The sequence below is a fragment of the Mus caroli genome, unplaced genomic scaffold (assembly GCF_978045245.1).
Source record: "Mus caroli unplaced genomic scaffold, Mus_caroli_1 scaffold_2, whole genome shotgun sequence".
Taxonomy (NCBI): domain Eukaryota; kingdom Metazoa; phylum Chordata; class Mammalia; order Rodentia; family Muridae; genus Mus; species Mus caroli.
Window position 1 is genome coordinate 52,258,517 of NW_028227257.1, and position 17,475 is coordinate 52,275,991.

The 17,475-nt window shown below is 45.7% G+C and overlaps 1 protein-coding gene across 4 annotated transcripts in view; it reads left to right on the forward strand.

The window, feature by feature from the left end:
* The window catches only part of Nphp1 (nephrocystin 1), a 49,708-nt gene extending 39,251 nt beyond the window's left edge, over positions 1–10,457 (forward strand). For all 4 annotated transcript variants that reach the window (XM_021183840.2, XM_021183845.2, XM_021183849.3 and 1 more), the window contains exons 17-20: positions 3,084–3,196; positions 5,238–5,311; positions 8,087–8,131; positions 10,012–10,457. In XM_021183840.2, the coding sequence (XP_021039499.1) occupies positions 3,084–3,196; positions 5,238–5,311; positions 8,087–8,131; positions 10,012–10,284 (505 nt within the window). In that variant the 3' untranslated portion in view covers positions 10,285–10,457. The remainder of the gene's footprint in view (positions 1–3,083; positions 3,197–5,237; positions 5,312–8,086; positions 8,132–10,011) is intronic.
* The last annotated feature ends 7,018 nt before the right edge of the window (positions 10,458–17,475 follow it).

Sequence of the window (17,475 nt, forward strand, 5' to 3'; positions counted from 1 at the left end):
ATACCTACTTTAACAAGGCCGAATCTCCTAAGAGTGCCACTTCCTGGACCAAGCATATTCAAAACATCACAGACCCACAGATTAAAGCTGTATCTTGAAATGGTCATTCTGCTTTGAGCATAGTGTTGGTGTAATCCAAGAACAGGATGACTCTCAGAGAAACCAGGCCATGGACTTTCTAGGGCCAAAGGATTATGGACTGTGAGGCCTGAGAGGCTGGGCACCAGCATGTGAGCTTTCCACAGAATTCTCTGAGCTTCCATACCAGGGAAGGGAAGACAGGCAGGGCTGGCCTATTCAGCATCCTCACATCCCTGACAAGCCACCCTCCATGGGTGAGAGAAGGAGGGGAGCGACACCCCTACATTCTCCTCCCCTTTAAAGGTATATTCCACGCCTAGTCCCACTGGCCCCTGCTTTACCTTCACCTGTATTTCAGTACCGTTCTCTTCTGCTAGACGGTGAGAGATGATGCTCTGTGGAGCTTTTTCTATTATGCCAAAGCTCACACACAGTGGAGGCCTGGTCGCAGGTGAGAAGCCCGGTTTGAACTGTCCTGTGCTTATTTTCACCCAGCTTGCTGGAGTGCCTCACCCATCCAGTACTTTTGCAAATCCTAGGGATCCTCTGTATATCAGAAGACGTGAAAGTGCAAAGTGCAGACCCAGGTCTTTTACCAGTTTCTTTGCACAAGGAAGGGCCCGCCCCTAGGCCCACAGCCTCATTTTGTGGTGAGCCTGTTATGTGATGTGATGGTAGCTCCGTTTAGCTCCACCAACACTTGCCCCATTCTCTCTCTCTCTCTCTCTCTCTCTCTCTCTCTCTCTCTCTCTCTCTCTCTCTCTCTCTCTCTCTCTTTCTCTCTCTCTCTCCTTTCTAAGACAGGGTTTCTCTACTAATGTATCTCTGGTTGCCCCTGGAACTTACTAATGAAGACCAGGCTGGCCTTGAACTCACAGAGATCCACCTGCCTTTGCCTCCTGAGTGCTGATGTTAAAGGCATGCACCCCCAACACACACCTAGAGCCATTTTCCAAAGGGACTTAATTTGACTTGGTTTGACCAAAGGCACACTTCTGAGGTCCTGAGGGGAGAGAGCTCAATATTAGGCCCTTGGGGTTCTGAATGAAAGGAAGCATTTGCCTAGAGCAATGGTCTGTGTAAATTCTACAGTGATTTTCCTTTGTCTGTGTGACACATTTCCACCCCTTTCTCTCTTTTACTTACATTTGTTAAAAATAAAGTAAAACTATTATTACTGCTGGGGCCCATTCATTACACCCTTCTGCTCCTGGCTTGGTGATCCCCAGGTGAAATTGGAGTGAAGCATTTTCCCACTTATTCAGCTCAGCCTTTAGTAGCTTAGAACTTTCTGGTCATCTTAGGTTTGGAAAAAATTAGGCAATTTCTAAGAAACAAAGTGAAATACCATTGCCTCATGTAGTAGGGAAGTGGAAGGAAAGGAGCACCCACCCTGAAGGAGCACCCACCCTGAAGGAGCACCCACCCTGAAGGAGTGCCCACACCTACCAGACAGATGGAGCAGGCAGATCTGTAGGAGAAAGAGGGGGCAGACAGGAGGGAGGAAGGCCCCACCTCTTCCCCTGGCAAAATGAGATCTTCAGCATGAGGCAGTACTCGGCAGACCTTGGAGCACTGCCCACAGAGGCCACAGCCAGATGTAGACTGCCCTTAGGAGTCACAGCATGACCTCATAGGGCACCAGAAATGCTCCTCAATAGTCAATCATGAAATCTAGCTTGAATTCATACAAATCGGGGGTTTTTATGTGCTCAGTGAGCCAAATAGTGCATATGTCTAGGAAAGACAGCCTAGAAAGGCAGGGCTAGGGAGTGGTCAGGGATGTTCATCTGCATTCCGGGAAGCTCCTGTACACCAGCCTAATGGCTTCATTCATCTCTTCTTCCAGTCAACCGGAAGCCTGACTTTTACCTGTCTGATCATTTTCCCTTCTCAAATTGACAAGATATTAAAATAAGGGATTAATTATAAAAATTGAAGCCACCTTTGTAACCTTTGAAATATGTTTGTCCTGAGTCTAAAGCAAGACTCTTATATAGTTGGAATTATCTTTTTAAATTCTTTCTTCCAATCTATATATTTTGATTGGGGAGTTTTGATCCACTTACATTTAATGTAGTTGCCCATGGGAGTGCTGTTATTTTGGCATTTGTTACTCTTTTTCTGTGTGTCTTATAGCTTTGGTTTTCATTTTCTTCCTCACTGTTTTCCTTCCTATTTCTTTTGTTTTGCCACTGATACTTGGTTTCCTTTCTGTTTCCATTTGTGTATAGTCTGTACATCAGGAATATTTGTTTGTGCACACTTCTGTGCAGGTGTGTGTTTACCATGGAGATTACATATTCCACCCTAAAGTTTTAATAATCTATTGAAAACTGATACCATCTTAACTTCAATATTAAATTCCTTTTTTTTGAGCCTTTGCTATATACTAGACATGTATTAAATGCTACAGTTGCTTCATTTTAATCCTTTCAGTAACCTGAAATTCGGGTGTTAGGCTTGGCACTCTACAAATAAGGAAACAAAAGCACACTGGGAGTGATTAATTAATCCTTAGTCTGACTGCTCGGAAGTAGCAAAGTGGGGATTCAGGTCTGTCCCGCCTCCTGTGTCCCACCCAACCCATGAGCAGTCTAAACTGGCATTTCCTCCTCTCCCACCACATCAGGCTTGGCAGCCACATGCTTTTCTTCAGGCGTGTAGCTCACTAGTCACTTTCCAGAACAAGGCATTAGTGACTTTCCTTTATTTGACATTTAGTATGGGTGTGTGCGCTCGCACGGAAGCACAAGCGTGTGATACAGTGCTGAGACATAAAATATAGATCTGAAGAGACTAGTTATCTCTGGTTTAATGGAGGCTAGTTATCTCTGGTTTAATGTGACCAAGTTGTGGTGTAAGTTTCCTTTAAACTGTAAAATCTTTTTTTCCCCCAATAGTAAAGTAAAACTTGTTCATTCAAGTAATACACAGAGGAAAAACCCCCGTAGGTTGGGTTGGAAGGGTCTGTTTAATGACTGCCTTTCTTCTCCGGCTAGTCTGCTGCCAGAAACCCTGGTGGGGAGTATGTGCTCTGCTCACTTACTGATATTTTACCGACAAATTCTTGGAGATGTGCTCCTGAGAGATAGGACAAGCCTGCAAAGTGCCGGTAAGTTTGGGGTCTTTCCTGTGTGTCGATGCTGCAAACCCTTGAAGACATGGAGTCTGGGCCAGGCTGTATTTCCTGCCTACAGATGTGGCCTGTGGAAGAAGACCACTGAATAGCATTGGGGTGGCACACCACTGAGGGGCAGCTTCGGGAGCTCACACAGGCTCCGCTCATCCCCGCTCAGCCTCCTCTTTTCCATCCACGGGGAAACAGGTTTTTTTTTTTTTTTTTGGTCTTGAAATTATCTGTTTTCACCTGTGACCCTTGAATGTCACCTTTTCAGGAAGAAACCAGTCATCCCAAATAACTATTGTTTACATAATGAAGTGTGCCCATGAGCCAGTTACAAGTCAATAAATCAAATAGTCACTAGTTTCTATGCACTATTTTTATTCTTAAAATTTCTCTTTAAATTAATTTTTATGTATGAGTTCATGTGCACACAAATGCACATACATGTGGAAGCCCACGTTAGTGTTGGGAACCTTCACTCCTTACTCTCTACCTAATTCATTGAGGGAGGACCTCTCAGTTGAATGCAGACCTCTTCCATACAGCTTGACTGGCTGGCTCTAGGATTCCCTTTCTGTACTGGAACTTAGATAAACTACTATAGCTAACAGGCATTAGTGCGTGTTTCTGGGGAACCCAAACTTCAGCCTCAAATTTGTATAGTGCCTGCTTTAACTATTCATCTAGCTCCTTAGTCCTTGGCATTCGGTTTGAGTTCAAAAGATTTTTTCCAAGTAAAATATTTTAAAATAAATTTTAAAACACACGAGCTGTCATACATGAATGAACTTTCCAAGAGGGAGTGCATGTGCTATAAGAGCTTGGCTCTAAAGTAAAAGATCATAATTCTGTTGTTTATCACCCAAACCCTAGAAATCAATAAGTATCCAGATACCCACTGCCTGCTGGGTACATCATATGCCATTGTATGGTAAATGGGAAAGGTTTAGTTGTCCCAACCAAATGGAGCAACCAAACTTCAAAGCAAAATGACATGAAGAAGCCCTCTAGCTTTTAAAAATAAGTGACTATAAAGAAAATGGAGGGAACATTCACTAAGAAGACCTGAATTATTATGTAGTAAGAAGAGAGGCTTTGATGTGTAGATAATCAAAGATGAAACCTGAGCAAGAGATTAGACATTTGGGGAGATGTGTGAGAGACTCCTTTCTGATTAGAGTAACTGGTGTGCCTAGAGACCCAAGATAAGACAATGTTTCTATGCAGGTGAGATTGAAGTTGAGGGCAGCAGGCATGGGCAGAGTTGAGAATCAGGATAGCATGGTGAGGCCTCACACTGGACAATCGTGTTCCTGGTTAGAACAGATTCTACCTCGAGAGTTTCAGCCCAGTAATGTAAGAGAGCAAAGTCTAGAGCTACACAGAAACACTGGAAGAAATATTTGTATGCTGGGGAGTGGTACTTAAGCTTTAACCATCAGTTGCCCTTGGATTTAACACTAGGAATGTTCACCAGCACCAGGGCTCAAGTGCAGATTTACTGGCTATTCTCAAAGGCAAGGAAGCTGTTCTAGATGGTTCTCTACTGAGGCACAGTATGGTAGAATATGTAGCATGTGGCATTTCAGAAACAAAGCTCCTGTTTGAATGTGTCTTTTTGGAAATTAGTGCATTGCTTTGTGATGGGATCAAGAGGAAGAGCCTTTGAGGGGTGTCAGGCCAAGAGTGCTGCCATGACTCGTGAGTGGATTTAGGCATCTTTGTAGAAAGGCTTCATACCAGGAATTCAAACTGCCCTTCTAATTCTTCCACACTCTCTCGTACAGAAGACCCAGTATGGCCAGCCCCATTGGAAATCTCATTTCAGAACTTTCTAGGATAAGAGGTAGAGACACAGAGATACTAAAAGGGACAGCTTTCGAGCCTCTGAACTCTCCTGGAGGCCAAAGTGTATAAAAAGTGTTATCAGTAAATAATTGGTGAAATAATTTTAATCTGAGTAGGTAACACTGAGATCAAATACTGTAAAATAGGAATGAAGTTTGAATCTTCCTGTTGTGTGTTTCAGATTTAATCAGTCATCCCGTGCTGGCCACCTTCCCTCTGCTCCTGGAGCAGCCCGACGTGATGGATGCTCTCAGGGTGGGTAGCACGTACCACCATGGAAACTTGCTGCAGCCAGTGTTTCCTAGTCCCTGTTCATTGTCTAGCTAACCCAGCCTCATCCTCCCAAGCATGGTGAATGTTACCCAGGGACAACCTTCACTGCTGCAGTGGCAGGGGACTGTGAGCTGAGCATTGTACTTTCTTGCTTGTTATATTCCTCCATGTAAGATGCCCAAGAAACTCCAAGTGAAACTCCAGAGCAGTCCACTGGGTAAATCAACTAACTTTTCAGAAGAGTTGGGGCATACATACCATCTTCAGTTTAATTCAGTATACTGTGTTATCTGAAATAGCAACTGGATATTAAAGTGAACAGTTTGAAGTCTCTGATCTTCAGCTAAATTTAAATTTCCAAAGTCACCATTTTAACATATCTTAACCTGAAACATTGGGGTCAACAAAGAGAAACCTTGTGACCATGCCAGGCTTATATGTAGATAGCATAGTGTGTGCTGTGGCCAAATTCATTCTGGGGACCTCAAAGGTTTAATGATGGCATCAAATGACAGTCAGAACTCTGTCTCATTAAAGATCCTCAGGTGAGGGGGACCTAAGGAAAGGTGAGGCCATGGCCTAACTGCTGACAGGGATGCTGTCACAGTGGGGGAGGATTGGCAGAAACCTTGTGAGGCAGATCGGATCCAATTTAGGGTGATATACGTGAAGGGGCCAAAGGTGGCAGAAATCAGAGGCTGCATGTGGAGAGCAAAAAAGGCAGGGAGTGATCGTGACCAGGAAGTTTCCCTGGAGGATGACACTTCTGGCAGTGCAGAGACATAGCGGCACATGTTCAGGACTGTGACTCTGTCAGTTGAACTCCTTGCTACGAGAGTAACCACAGTCATGAGACGGGAGGCATAGGCTCCCTTTTACAGGAGTTCTCATCTTATAGGTAAAAGAATTTTAAAGCAGACCCAGAAGGAAACTTGAGGACAATTTTATTGTTTTATGCACGAAGTAAGTTAAGTGCCTAGTGTTCTTGGACAATGTTCTTGGAGAACATGGCAGGACTCAGAAAGGGGATTCGTGGTCCAGTTATAATCCCATCTCATGGCACAGCCTTTAGAACAGTGGGCTTTTCTGGTTGAAAAGTGTTTGCCTGCTGTATGCCAGAGGGACCTGAAACAACAGAACAAGCATGTTTTTATCTTGGAGCCTAAGAAAGAAAACCTCAGGAGCAGCAAACTGAAGATCATGGCAGATGGGGGAGGAGGGAGCTGGAAGAGGGAGAGAGGTCAAGAAAGCAGGCAGGCCTCACAGGGCAGGCAGGTCGGAGAAGCAGCCTTGAGTAGGGTGTCTTTAAAAGGAGGGTTGTTTCTCACTACCCGGTTCCCTTCCAGTGTGACTCCCTCCCATAGCTACCCAAGGCCTAAGGCTGGTGAAGGCAGGCCCTGTTCTCTCCTAGAACCATTTGGAATGAATGGCACTCTCTGTTGCCCTTTGTCCTTGCAGGAAAAGGTAGGGGATTGACCTTGGGCTTTCCACTCTACCTCAAGAGCCTGTTCGTTTCTGCTCATATTTCATTGGCCAGAGCCAGTTATGTCTTCTGCTAACTGGAGGGGAGCTGGGAAAGACAGGCATCTGTTTGTTCTAGAAGGAGAAGGGTGGGGCTTGGTGAGGTGGTAGTGGCCCACACTCGTTTGTTTTCTTCTGTTTTTTTTTTTTTTTTTTTTTTTTTTGTCCCCAAGTCCCTCTGTCTACTCCCACCCCTCCACCCCATTGCTTTCTGTGGACTAAAAGCTCAGGTAATCTCTACGTTGACTGGCAAGCAGTGGGCAGTTTACAGGCAGAGAGTCTAAGTTACTAAGTAGTGCTCACACTAAGACATGTTGTCTTTTAAGATTTACGTGATGAAGTGTGTGAGTGTTCGGACTTTACTCAGCTAAGTTCACTTTGTGGTTGGTGTTTTAATAATGACTGTCGTAAAACGCTGTGGCTCTGAAGGGTTCTCTCAACCTAGAGGGGGTAGGTGCAAGTTAACAAGGTGGGATGTCACAACCTGGAAGCAGAAACAACCTGGACACACCAGCGCTTCATGGTCAGCCCATTACATTCTTTCTCCAGGGGCCACTGGGTCCTTGTCTCAGCATGATATGACCCTAGGCACCTATGGGCATGGGCTGTCTACCCAGATACCTTCAAGATACCTGTAGAGTCAGGTACTAGTCCTGGACAGTCAGCCTGGAGACTGGGGAATTCACCCAGCCTTACAGACTGCCAGGGAAATGCTTTGCCAAGCTCTTCAGCTCATACCTGTGTGGGATCCCTTGATCTCTAGCTTCTCTGTTTAAAGAAGCTTTTGTGAAGCCTGTGGAAATGTTTACTTGCAAATCAACTTGTCTGTCCCATCCATGTCACCAGTGTGGCGGGCAGAGCCGCTGGCATAGGGGACTTAGCAGGACTTCCTGTTTCTGTTGCTGTCTCCCCTTGGAAGCTCGTGACTATGTTAGCATCTGGGCATTGTGTGTGCTTGGCATGGAATACGGGGTGTTTGACCTATTCTTTTTGTAAGTTGGCTATAATAACCACAAGTCTCTGAAGTTGTCCTTCACAGATGTGCCTGCCATCCCTGTCAGGCTGGTTCTGGGTTGCTGGCAGTAGATACCACTGACAGTGTGACCTCTTTCGCATTAGATGCTATACAGCTATCCTGACCCTGCCCATAGCTTTAACTACAGGGTGAAGCTGCAGAAGGTGTTGCCAGGACTTGCGAGTGCTCTGACTAACACAGTGTTTCTGTTCTCTCTGTAGAGTTCCTGGGCTGAGAAAGAAAGCACACTAAAGCGAGCAGAGAAGGTAAAACTGGGTTTCACACTAACCTCGAGGCTGATTCCCCATGTGTTGTAACAAGGCCTCTGTTTCAGTTAGGCAGCCCTAGATGTAACCCCATCCTCAGCTAAGTCGTGTCATTGTGCTCACACAGACACAGTCTAAGCAGTCTAAGCAAGCGGCACGTTTACTTCTTAAAGTCTCCTAAACACCAAGCACTTCGATCCCTGCGTTGTACTTAATGAAGAAGTCTTGCAGCTAGCTAGCATGTGTACTTTGCTTTTTAAAAAAGCCCGAGTGCTCTCTCTCTCTCTCTCTCTCTCTCTCTCTCTCTCTCTCTCTCTCTCTCTCTCTCTCACACACACACACACACACTCACATCAAGTAGGAAGAAAGGAGATGAGAGCTGGCCCGAGTGGTGGATGCATTGAGTGGGTGCCTGGTCTGGTTTATACTGGTTTATACTGGTTTACACTGCTGCAGACACGTGGGCTAACTTGGCAAGTCTGGCCTTGACCAGTGAGGTGGGATGTCACTTCCAGAATGCAGGACTTGATGGACATTTTCTGTTTAGGACCAGGGAGTGATTTCAGACAGGTTTTGTAAGGCACACTGTCTCTCCCACAGAAAGCTACTGTCATCAAGAAAAAGCAGCGTAGATGGTAGGTGAGAGCCCAGTGCTCTAACGTTTCTATAAACATTTATTTCTGAAAGGAGACAGAGGCCACACTGGGCTCCTGTTTGCTATTTCAAAGGTGTACCCCTGCCCATGTGCCACATGTGCCCTGGGATAGCTGTGGGTGTGGCCCAACATAAAATCGGGACTGTACTTAGAACACTTTAGAAAGTATTCATAGAAATTTTCTCTTGAAAAATGTTTACATGGTTTTCAAGAGTTAACTTTGTAGATGACATATTTTAGACACACTTGAAAGTGTTAACTGTTTATAAGAAATGTAGCAGAGAAAAGAAAAGAAAAAGCCTAAACTTCAGAGCAGGAGCAAGAATTACAGCCAAAGCTTCCACATGACCAGTAACGTCGCACTTTACCCAGTCTGCTGGTTTCAGACCTTTCTAGAACAACAGTGGGTGAGGTGCGGGGCCTCAGGCTCCTGGAAGCTGTCCCATATATATGGTGTGCCTGGGCACTCTCCATGTGTGCAGCCAGCTGTGTGTGGAGCCCTTTGTGCTCAGCTGCAGTGCTTCTGAGGTCCCACCCCAGCCTGCTGGCCCTAGGCTAGGTGGGTCCTCCCATTATCTAGGGAGGGTCTGATGCCCTCAGGCCGATGAGCCTTCACTCCTCCGATTGGGCCTCCTTTCTCTAGATCCCAGAGTGCTTGCCATTTCTCTTCTTTTTTGTAGATAAGTTCTTAATATGTAGTCCTGGCTGGCCTGGATCTTGTTATATAGACTTAATTGACCTCAAACTCCAGTCAGCCTGCCCTTGCCTCCTGAGTGCTGGAATTAAAGATGTGCAGCACCATGCCCAGCCCCACTTCTTTTTGACATTGAGACAATTATCTCTTGGCAGATAATAATCCAACTAAGTCTACACAGCCACTTTATGTTGTAGTGTATGTGAGTGTGTGTGTGTATGTGTGTATGGTGTCACTACAGTAGACTGCAACCCTTTAGTCGTCTTGACAGAAGATGTGACACTCTACATGGAGCTTAGGAGATCCTTGCTCTCACAGAGACTCTGCAGAGTTCTTAGGGAGAATTGCTCAACTCCACCATGACTCTCACTCCAGCCAGCTCTGGGCTCTTACAACACTGAGCACATGCAACCCCTGCCAGTGCCTTGCCTTGCTCCTTAGTGACTTTCAGCTGACAGCTCACAGGATTTTGTAGTTTGAGAGCAATGATGCCAGGCTATTGATAGTTCCTTTGTGGTGATGTTTTCCCAGAGAGACAAAGAGCTCCTAAAGGCCGAGTTCCTCCTGGTCTACCATGACTGTGTGCTCCCTCTTCTGCACTCAACACTGCTGCCCCCCTTTAGGTGGGCTGAGGAAGAGACAGAGGCTGCAAGATGGAAAGCCATTGCTGACTTCCTCAAGCAGAGCCGGGAGAACGAGGGTTCCCTGAAGGCTCTGCTGTCACCAGATGGAGTTCACAAACCATTTGACCTTTCAGAGCAGACCTATGACTTCTTGGGTGAAATAAGAAAGAACTCAGGCTAATGGCGGGCATGCTCCGATTCCCACTGGACCCAGGGAGCTTCCAGGAAGACTTGCCTCAAACAACTGAGCCAAAGACAGACTGGTTAGAACGTAGTCATATGCTTTTGTGTGCAAATAATATTTTCAAAGAACTAATAATTTGATTGAGTGTAAAACAATAAAATAAATTTTATAAGGAATATTGTTATATCTAAAATTTTTTTCAAAACATCAATTACTTAAGTGTCAACTTGAAGGTGTAGATGTCTATAAAAGCAGTTTTTAGCAAAGGTTAAACTTGTGATTATCCAAGAAAGTGAAAATATAATCCACTAACTGGAAAAAGATATTTCCAAGTCATAAGACTGATCCAAATGTAATGCCAAGGACAGGGCTCAGTGGTAGAGTGCTTGTCTAGTTCATGCAAGGCCCTGGGTTCCAACCCCAGCACTGCAAAGACAGTCTAAAATGCAGAATATACAAACTGCTGAATGTTGCTAGTGATATTTGTAGGTTATTCAGAGAAATCGTGTTGTTAGTCATTTAATTTAGTCTGATGTTTGGGTTGCTTTACTCCAGGTTGGAACAAATGCAGAAGCCTTGTCTTTTAAAGTCAATATAAAAAGTCCTCCGTCAAAATGATTTTTTTTCCCACATTGAAGAGTGGAGCTGACATGGCTTTTCAAAGAACACCCAGATCTTAGTACATTTCAGATACACTCTCGAAAGTTGCCAAATGTCTCAAACCTTTATTGTTAACAATAGCAGCACCAGGTAACCCTCGGGTGCCTGGTCATGCTATCAGGTGACCTGGGTAATAATGAGTACCAGTTGGTACTGCTGTGTACCTGGTCATGGTTTTCAGGGCTCCACAGTAGCTAGGTGGTCCTCTGAGCTACTGTGGGATGCAGGTTCTGATCCATAATACTGTTGAAGAGACAGACCAAGCAGGTTATATGACTTGCATACGGTCAGAGCTAGGCAGTGGTATAGCTGATGTGCCATGTATCATGTCTGTAGTGACAGTTTTGGCATTTGGGTTTCTTTTAAAACCAAAAATATGGGAATATATTTTTGTTTTAATCCCAGGTGTGGGACATGGGGCTGCTTCAGATTGTCCACAGCAGCTGACTGTGATTTGCCTCATGCTCTAGCAGGGGCGTTATTTTACCAATGGCAGATAGTTTCTGTGACTGTGTGACATTTGAAATTATGAGGACTTTTCACAGGTATATCCTCTAAATGCTAGGACCTCAAGAGGCATGGTTGTTGGTGCTGGAGGTAGGTTCTTGGTTGGTAGTTGGTTGCTGGTTCCTGTTTGTTAAGGAATCTCATGCAAAGAAGAAACCTCAAGAAGGAGAAATTAGATATCCTAACAGCAAAGCTCAATCTTGCCCCAAGGAACTTGATGCCCCTAATCAGCAAGGAGTAGTCTAATGATAATGTTGCCCCCTCCTCTCTAACCTTTTTTCTCTCCTACCTAGTGTTAGGGACCTGAAAGGGTGGGGCAGGTTGAAAAGAAAAAACCACCAAGCAGCTAACTCCAGCTACACATGTCTACTGCCTCAGAGGCTCCACCTCTTCATGTGTACGCAGGCAGGACTTGTTACAGTCAGCCTGCTGCCCCGAGAAGTGTATTCTTTAAAAGAAAAAAATGTGCTAATAAAATTTAAGAAAGGTATTTAAGGAAAAGTTGGGATCAATGAAGAAGAGACCAATCTAAACTGTTAGTCCCAAAAATACATTTTAACAATGTATTACCCTATAAGAGACCTTTATTATTAGACATTTATTATATTATGATGCTTCTGAGCTGTTCTGACTTCTACTAGGCCTAAGCTCTTAAAAGTCCCATTTCTTTTTGATGTTTCCATATGGGACTAAGCCTTCAACCTGTGAAATCTAGGGAGACATACTTAAATTCTATCCAAACCACAATGGGCCTTGGATTCCTGGCCCAAATTATGACAGACAAGTGGGAACTTGACCTTGAAATAAAAACCCATTCACTGCGCCCCTCTGTGTTGCCCCTCTGTCCTCAATGACTGGTAGGGACTGAAAAGAAGACACCTTTTCTGCCCATCATTCGAAGGCAGCTCTTCTCCTTCCGAAGGTCTCTCAAGCTGTTTCTCCCTGGAAACTCTGCCTGGTCAGATGTGCACAGGGACTCCAGGGACTTTCCTACCCAGCCATAGAGTCGTCCCCACTTAGTCGCCTGGAGGCCTGTTTCTAAAGGAACCTAAGGCCACATCACTACTACCCACTGCCAAGTCAGATTTCTCTGTAGAATCCATGGTGTGTGTGTGTATGTGTCTGTCTGTCTGTCTGTCTGTCTGTCTCTGTCTGTCTGTCTGTGTGTATATGTGTCTTGTGTGTCTGTGTGTGTCTGTGCCCATGGCCTTTGTGTGTGAAAGGGAGGTGTTGGTGGGTTTTATTTTTTGTTTGTTTCCTTTTTGTTTTTTCATGATGAATTCTTTGATGTATGTATGTATGCATGTATGTATGTAGTATGTATGTATATGTGTGTGTATTTTTTTTTTTACCTAGTTGGCTTATTTGTGACTGGCACCAGACATTTGGGAAGTAAATAAATGCTGGCGAGGTCCTTTTAGTGGATGCAGGAACAGGAGAAAGAGCCACTTTCAGAGCTTTCAGGCTGTCTTTCCTGTTCTTATGCACACATGGAAAAAGTACAAAGACTGCCACAGTTTAGGTGATGCCAGGCCAGAAAGAGAGCGACACAGGGAGTTGGCCTGACTAGAGGGGATAGCGCCATGTGGTGGCATAACCCGGCCTGTGAGAAACTTTTCCTTCCTTTCAGTCAGTGGAATCTTGTTTTTTCAGCAAAACCTCTCTGGCTTTTTAAATGTCACCTTTTAGCTTCCAAAACAGGAAAGGGTTGTCAAGGAGCCAAAAGCATCCTGGAAACAGTCCTGGTGTGTGTGTGTGTGTGTGTGTGTGTGTGTGTGTGTGTGTGTGTGTGTGTGTGTGTGTGTGTGAAGAAATGAGGCTCAACAACAGGCTGAGTTAGGCCTGAGAGAGCAGCATGAAAGGACAGGCAGGAGAAGCCTTCTCCACAGGGGCCTACGTGGTAGGTGAGGAGACTCCCTACATCAGAACCATAGAAACTAAATCACAAGGCCATTCTTCCCCAGATTCAGATGTCTAGCCTTTTTATTACTGCCTTCTAGAATGTGTGTGTGTGTGTGTGTGAGAGAGAGAGAGAGAGAGAGAGAGAGAGAGAGAGAGAGAGAGAGAGTGATGCTCATTTAGAGAGTGTATGTGATGTTCAGAGGACAACCTCAAAGAGAGAGTGTGCAAAGCTGCAACAAACTCCCTAACAGAAGCAACTGGAAGGAAGGTTTTGCTTGACCATATTATTTGGGGAGGGTCTCTTGTTCTCTGCTCTGTTATACAAGGCTAGCTGGCCTTGACCTTCCTGGAATTCTTCTACTTCTACCTCCCAACTCAGGAGTGCTGGCATTACAGATGCATAGTGGGTCCTGGGGATCTGAAGCCAGGTCCTTACACTTTCCCAGCAAGCCCTTTACCCACTGAACGGTTCCCCCAGCCCCTCTTGTCACTGCTCTCATATTCTACTTGTCTGCTGGAGGTCCCTATCCCTGGGTGCTTGAGATAATGTTAAAGGGCAGTGAGTCTCAGGCTTCAGCGACTCTCTGGTCCAGTGTCCTCCTGTGAAGTCTATGGGTGAGCATTCCCACACCCAGGGCAGCCTTGTCTGCCCATCTCAGGAGCATCTTGGAAAGCCATTATCTCTACCAAGGAAGAAAGGAGGCAAAGGTGTCATCTTCAAGGGAAGGCTTTGTCAGCCTGCAGTGTGATAGGATATCCGTTGCAGGGTCCCCACACTTCCTCTTGTGTAGAGTATTCCCAAGGCAGAGGAGTTCTCTGGCAGAGACAATGATCAGACCTGGTTGTTGGCTCACTGCAATGTATTCTGTTTCCTCAATTCAAAGAGGTGGGGACAGAACTGCACTTCCTTAGTTGCCTGTACATCTGAGGGGTGTCACCGTGTATCCCCTTGTTTATTCAGAATGTTGCTGGGACAACTACTATACTACCAAGCTGAGGGCTATCTCTGACCTAACTTCCAGCACGCACAAGTAGCCAGGAACCACAGGAAACACCCTCAAAGGGAGGGTGTGATGGCTATGAGGTCCTCCAATGGTGTCTCATTTTTGTGACATTTAAATTCTAACCATTTGGGCTGTGGTCGTAGCTCAACTGCTGCACAAAAAACAAGCACTCGAGGAGTTCAGTCCTCACATAGACAATGCCAAACACAACAACAACATGGAACGCACTGGCTGGGGAGGCCCAGGCCAGCAGCTGCCTCCAGGGCTTCCTGGTAGGCCAGTCTAGCCTTCTTGGTGAGCTCCAGGCCAGAGAGACTCCAAAAGCAAGGTAGACAGCATCTGGGGATGTGCTCTAGGCTCCATGTGCACATACGTATGCACCTGTACATTCAATCCATTCCAACAGTTCTATAACGGGGGCATTTATGGCCCAATGGCAGTCCAGTCAGCAATACGTATACAATACACATTCCTGTCTGGATGCTCCCTCTCCAAACCTCTACCTGACCTTGGAGCCACCCAACTCCAACATCCAAAACTGTTTCAGGGCCACATAAGTCTGATAACAGTCTCTGGAAATCCAGCTTGCCCGCTGAGCTCCTGTGTCAAGCACAGTCACCACATCAACTTGGAGAGGAAGGAATGAGAGATAAGGAAATGGCCAGAACAGAGCTGACCTGCCACTCAGGTAGGACACTGGTGGCCTATGGCATCTGACTCAGCGGTGACTGACACTGAATGTGGGCTTTGGGCAGCAATATAACATTGAAATCATTAATGGGATGCAGCTCACCCCCGGGACTTTGGTAGTTCACTCCGGCTTAGTCAGTTTCTTATAGTCTACAGGTATGTTGGACCTTACCCTGTCCATCGTATCTAACACTACCAGCAAAGATTAATGCAGAACTTTGTTCTTTCTCAGAAGCCAACCTGGAGGCTATCAAAACAGCAAAAGGAGGAGGAGGAGGAAGGGGAGGAGAAAGGGGTGGGGGCGGGTAGGGAAGGTTGTCGCTAAAATCTTTATGACTGGAGAAATGAGAGGCATCATCATTCAGACACTCATTATGGGTGCTCCGTGCCACCAGGCAGCATTCCAGATGACACAGTGGCCCACTGCCAGAATACCCTGCTCTCCTGAAGCCCACGGCCTAAGGAAGGGTAAGGGACAAGGGTCAGGGACAAACGGCAATGAGCAGTAAATGAGCAAGAGAAATTCCCGGTAGTAAGAGTGTACAGAGAATTAACACGTGATGGGAGGGTCTACACTTAGCTCGAGCCAAGGATAGCCTGCCTTCCCTTGCCCACTGGGTGGAACTGAGACCCTTGATCAGGACCCAACAGAAACAAGGGAGGGGGAGAGCAGGGGAAGAAAAGCAGAATTCAAAATATTGCCATGCTGTGGTGACCCTCCCTCTCCCTCCTTCCCTCCTCTCTCTCTCTCTCTCTCTCTCTCTCTCTCTCTCTCTCTCTCTCTCTCTCTCTCTCTCTCTCTCTCTCTCTCTTATTTTGGTAGGTTTTGTTTTGGTTGTTTGTTTGTTTGCTTGAGGCGTGGCCTCACTCTGTAGCCCAGGTAGGCCTTGATCTCATGAGCAATCCTCCAGGCCTGATGAAGAAAAAGAATCCTTGGAACCGGAGAGAGCAGCAAAGCTGCAACAAAATCCCTAACAGAAGCAACTGGAGGGAAGGCTTTGCTTGGCTCACAGCTTGAGGGGCAGTCTATAAAGGCAGGCAAAGCACGGCTGTGAGAGCACAGGTGACTGGCCACACTGCGTCACGGGCAGGAAGCAGAGATGGATGCTGGTGTTCAGCTCAACCTCCTCTTTATATTCAGGGTGAGATCCTATCCATGGGATGCTTTCACTACATTTAGGGCAGGGCTTCCTACATCGACCCAGTGTAGAAGCCCCCTCACAGATAACCCTGGAGGTGGTTTGCCTCGTGGGTAAGAGAAGATCCTGTCGATGGTGATCATTGCTATGAAGAAACCATGACCGCAAACACAGGTTGACTGGTTGGGACGGCAGTGGTGTGTGGAGGACAGAGTGATGCAGACCCAGAGCCCAGTTACCCTTATCCTGTCTCTTACCCTTAACCCTCTAAACAGCCATTTCCTTGTCCACTTCTGTGTCGGACCTAACATCCTGTGATTAATAGATAAAAACCTTTGGGGATTTATTAGCTTAGCAGACCACTGGCCTCTACCAGCTCAAAAGCAAAGAACAGCATCAGACAGCGTCTGAGGCCTGTAGGAAAGATTTGCTTCTCTGATGTTTCCACCCAAGTATCTTAAAATTACTTTGATTTATGACTTTCTATGTTCTGCAGCTATAAGACTGTGAGATACACATCCTAACTCTGTGTTTTCCAGGCCATGGGCACTCAGATCTGGCTCCAGAACAAGCTATCTCTTACTCCTTTTGAGGTGAGAGATGTATTTTTTTTTTTTACATCAAAATATTATCCCCCAAACCCTTGTGCACCTTTCCTGCCCCAGCCCCACTCCAGAAGGTGTTAGAGCAATCACAGCATGGAGAGAGCTCAAGAAAATCACCCCATAAAATAGTCCATTTGACCTGAGCTCACCCCAAAGCTGACCACACTCAGAGTATCTAAGGCTTGGCCTTGGATTCAAAGCTAGCACAGGATCACAAAGCTTCAAAACGGATCCAACATTGAAGCCACAGCCGAGAGACAAAGCTCATTGGCTGAGGAAGCCCATCAGGACTCAAGACGGGATTCAAACAAGATGCAAACCCTGTGACACAAGATGCCTCATGCCCATGGGACAAGCCAAAATCACGTGATCTTTGAAGACTGGAGAAAATATCAACATCTGTAAGAGAAAAAGACAAAAAGAAAACCAAGAGCTGACAAGTCTAAGACAACATAGTTATTAGCACTAAGGCATTAAAATGACTACCATAGCCATGCTCCAAGAAGTGAGGGGAAATCAATCTATTTGCAACCAAAAGAAGACAAACCATTCCAACTGGGAGACAGATGGTACAAACAAGAATTGAGGTAAATTTTAGAGAGATAAACTACTCTAAAATGGCAAACCTTAGTGTACACACACACACACACACACACCCTAACACTAGGTGAAATTAAAATA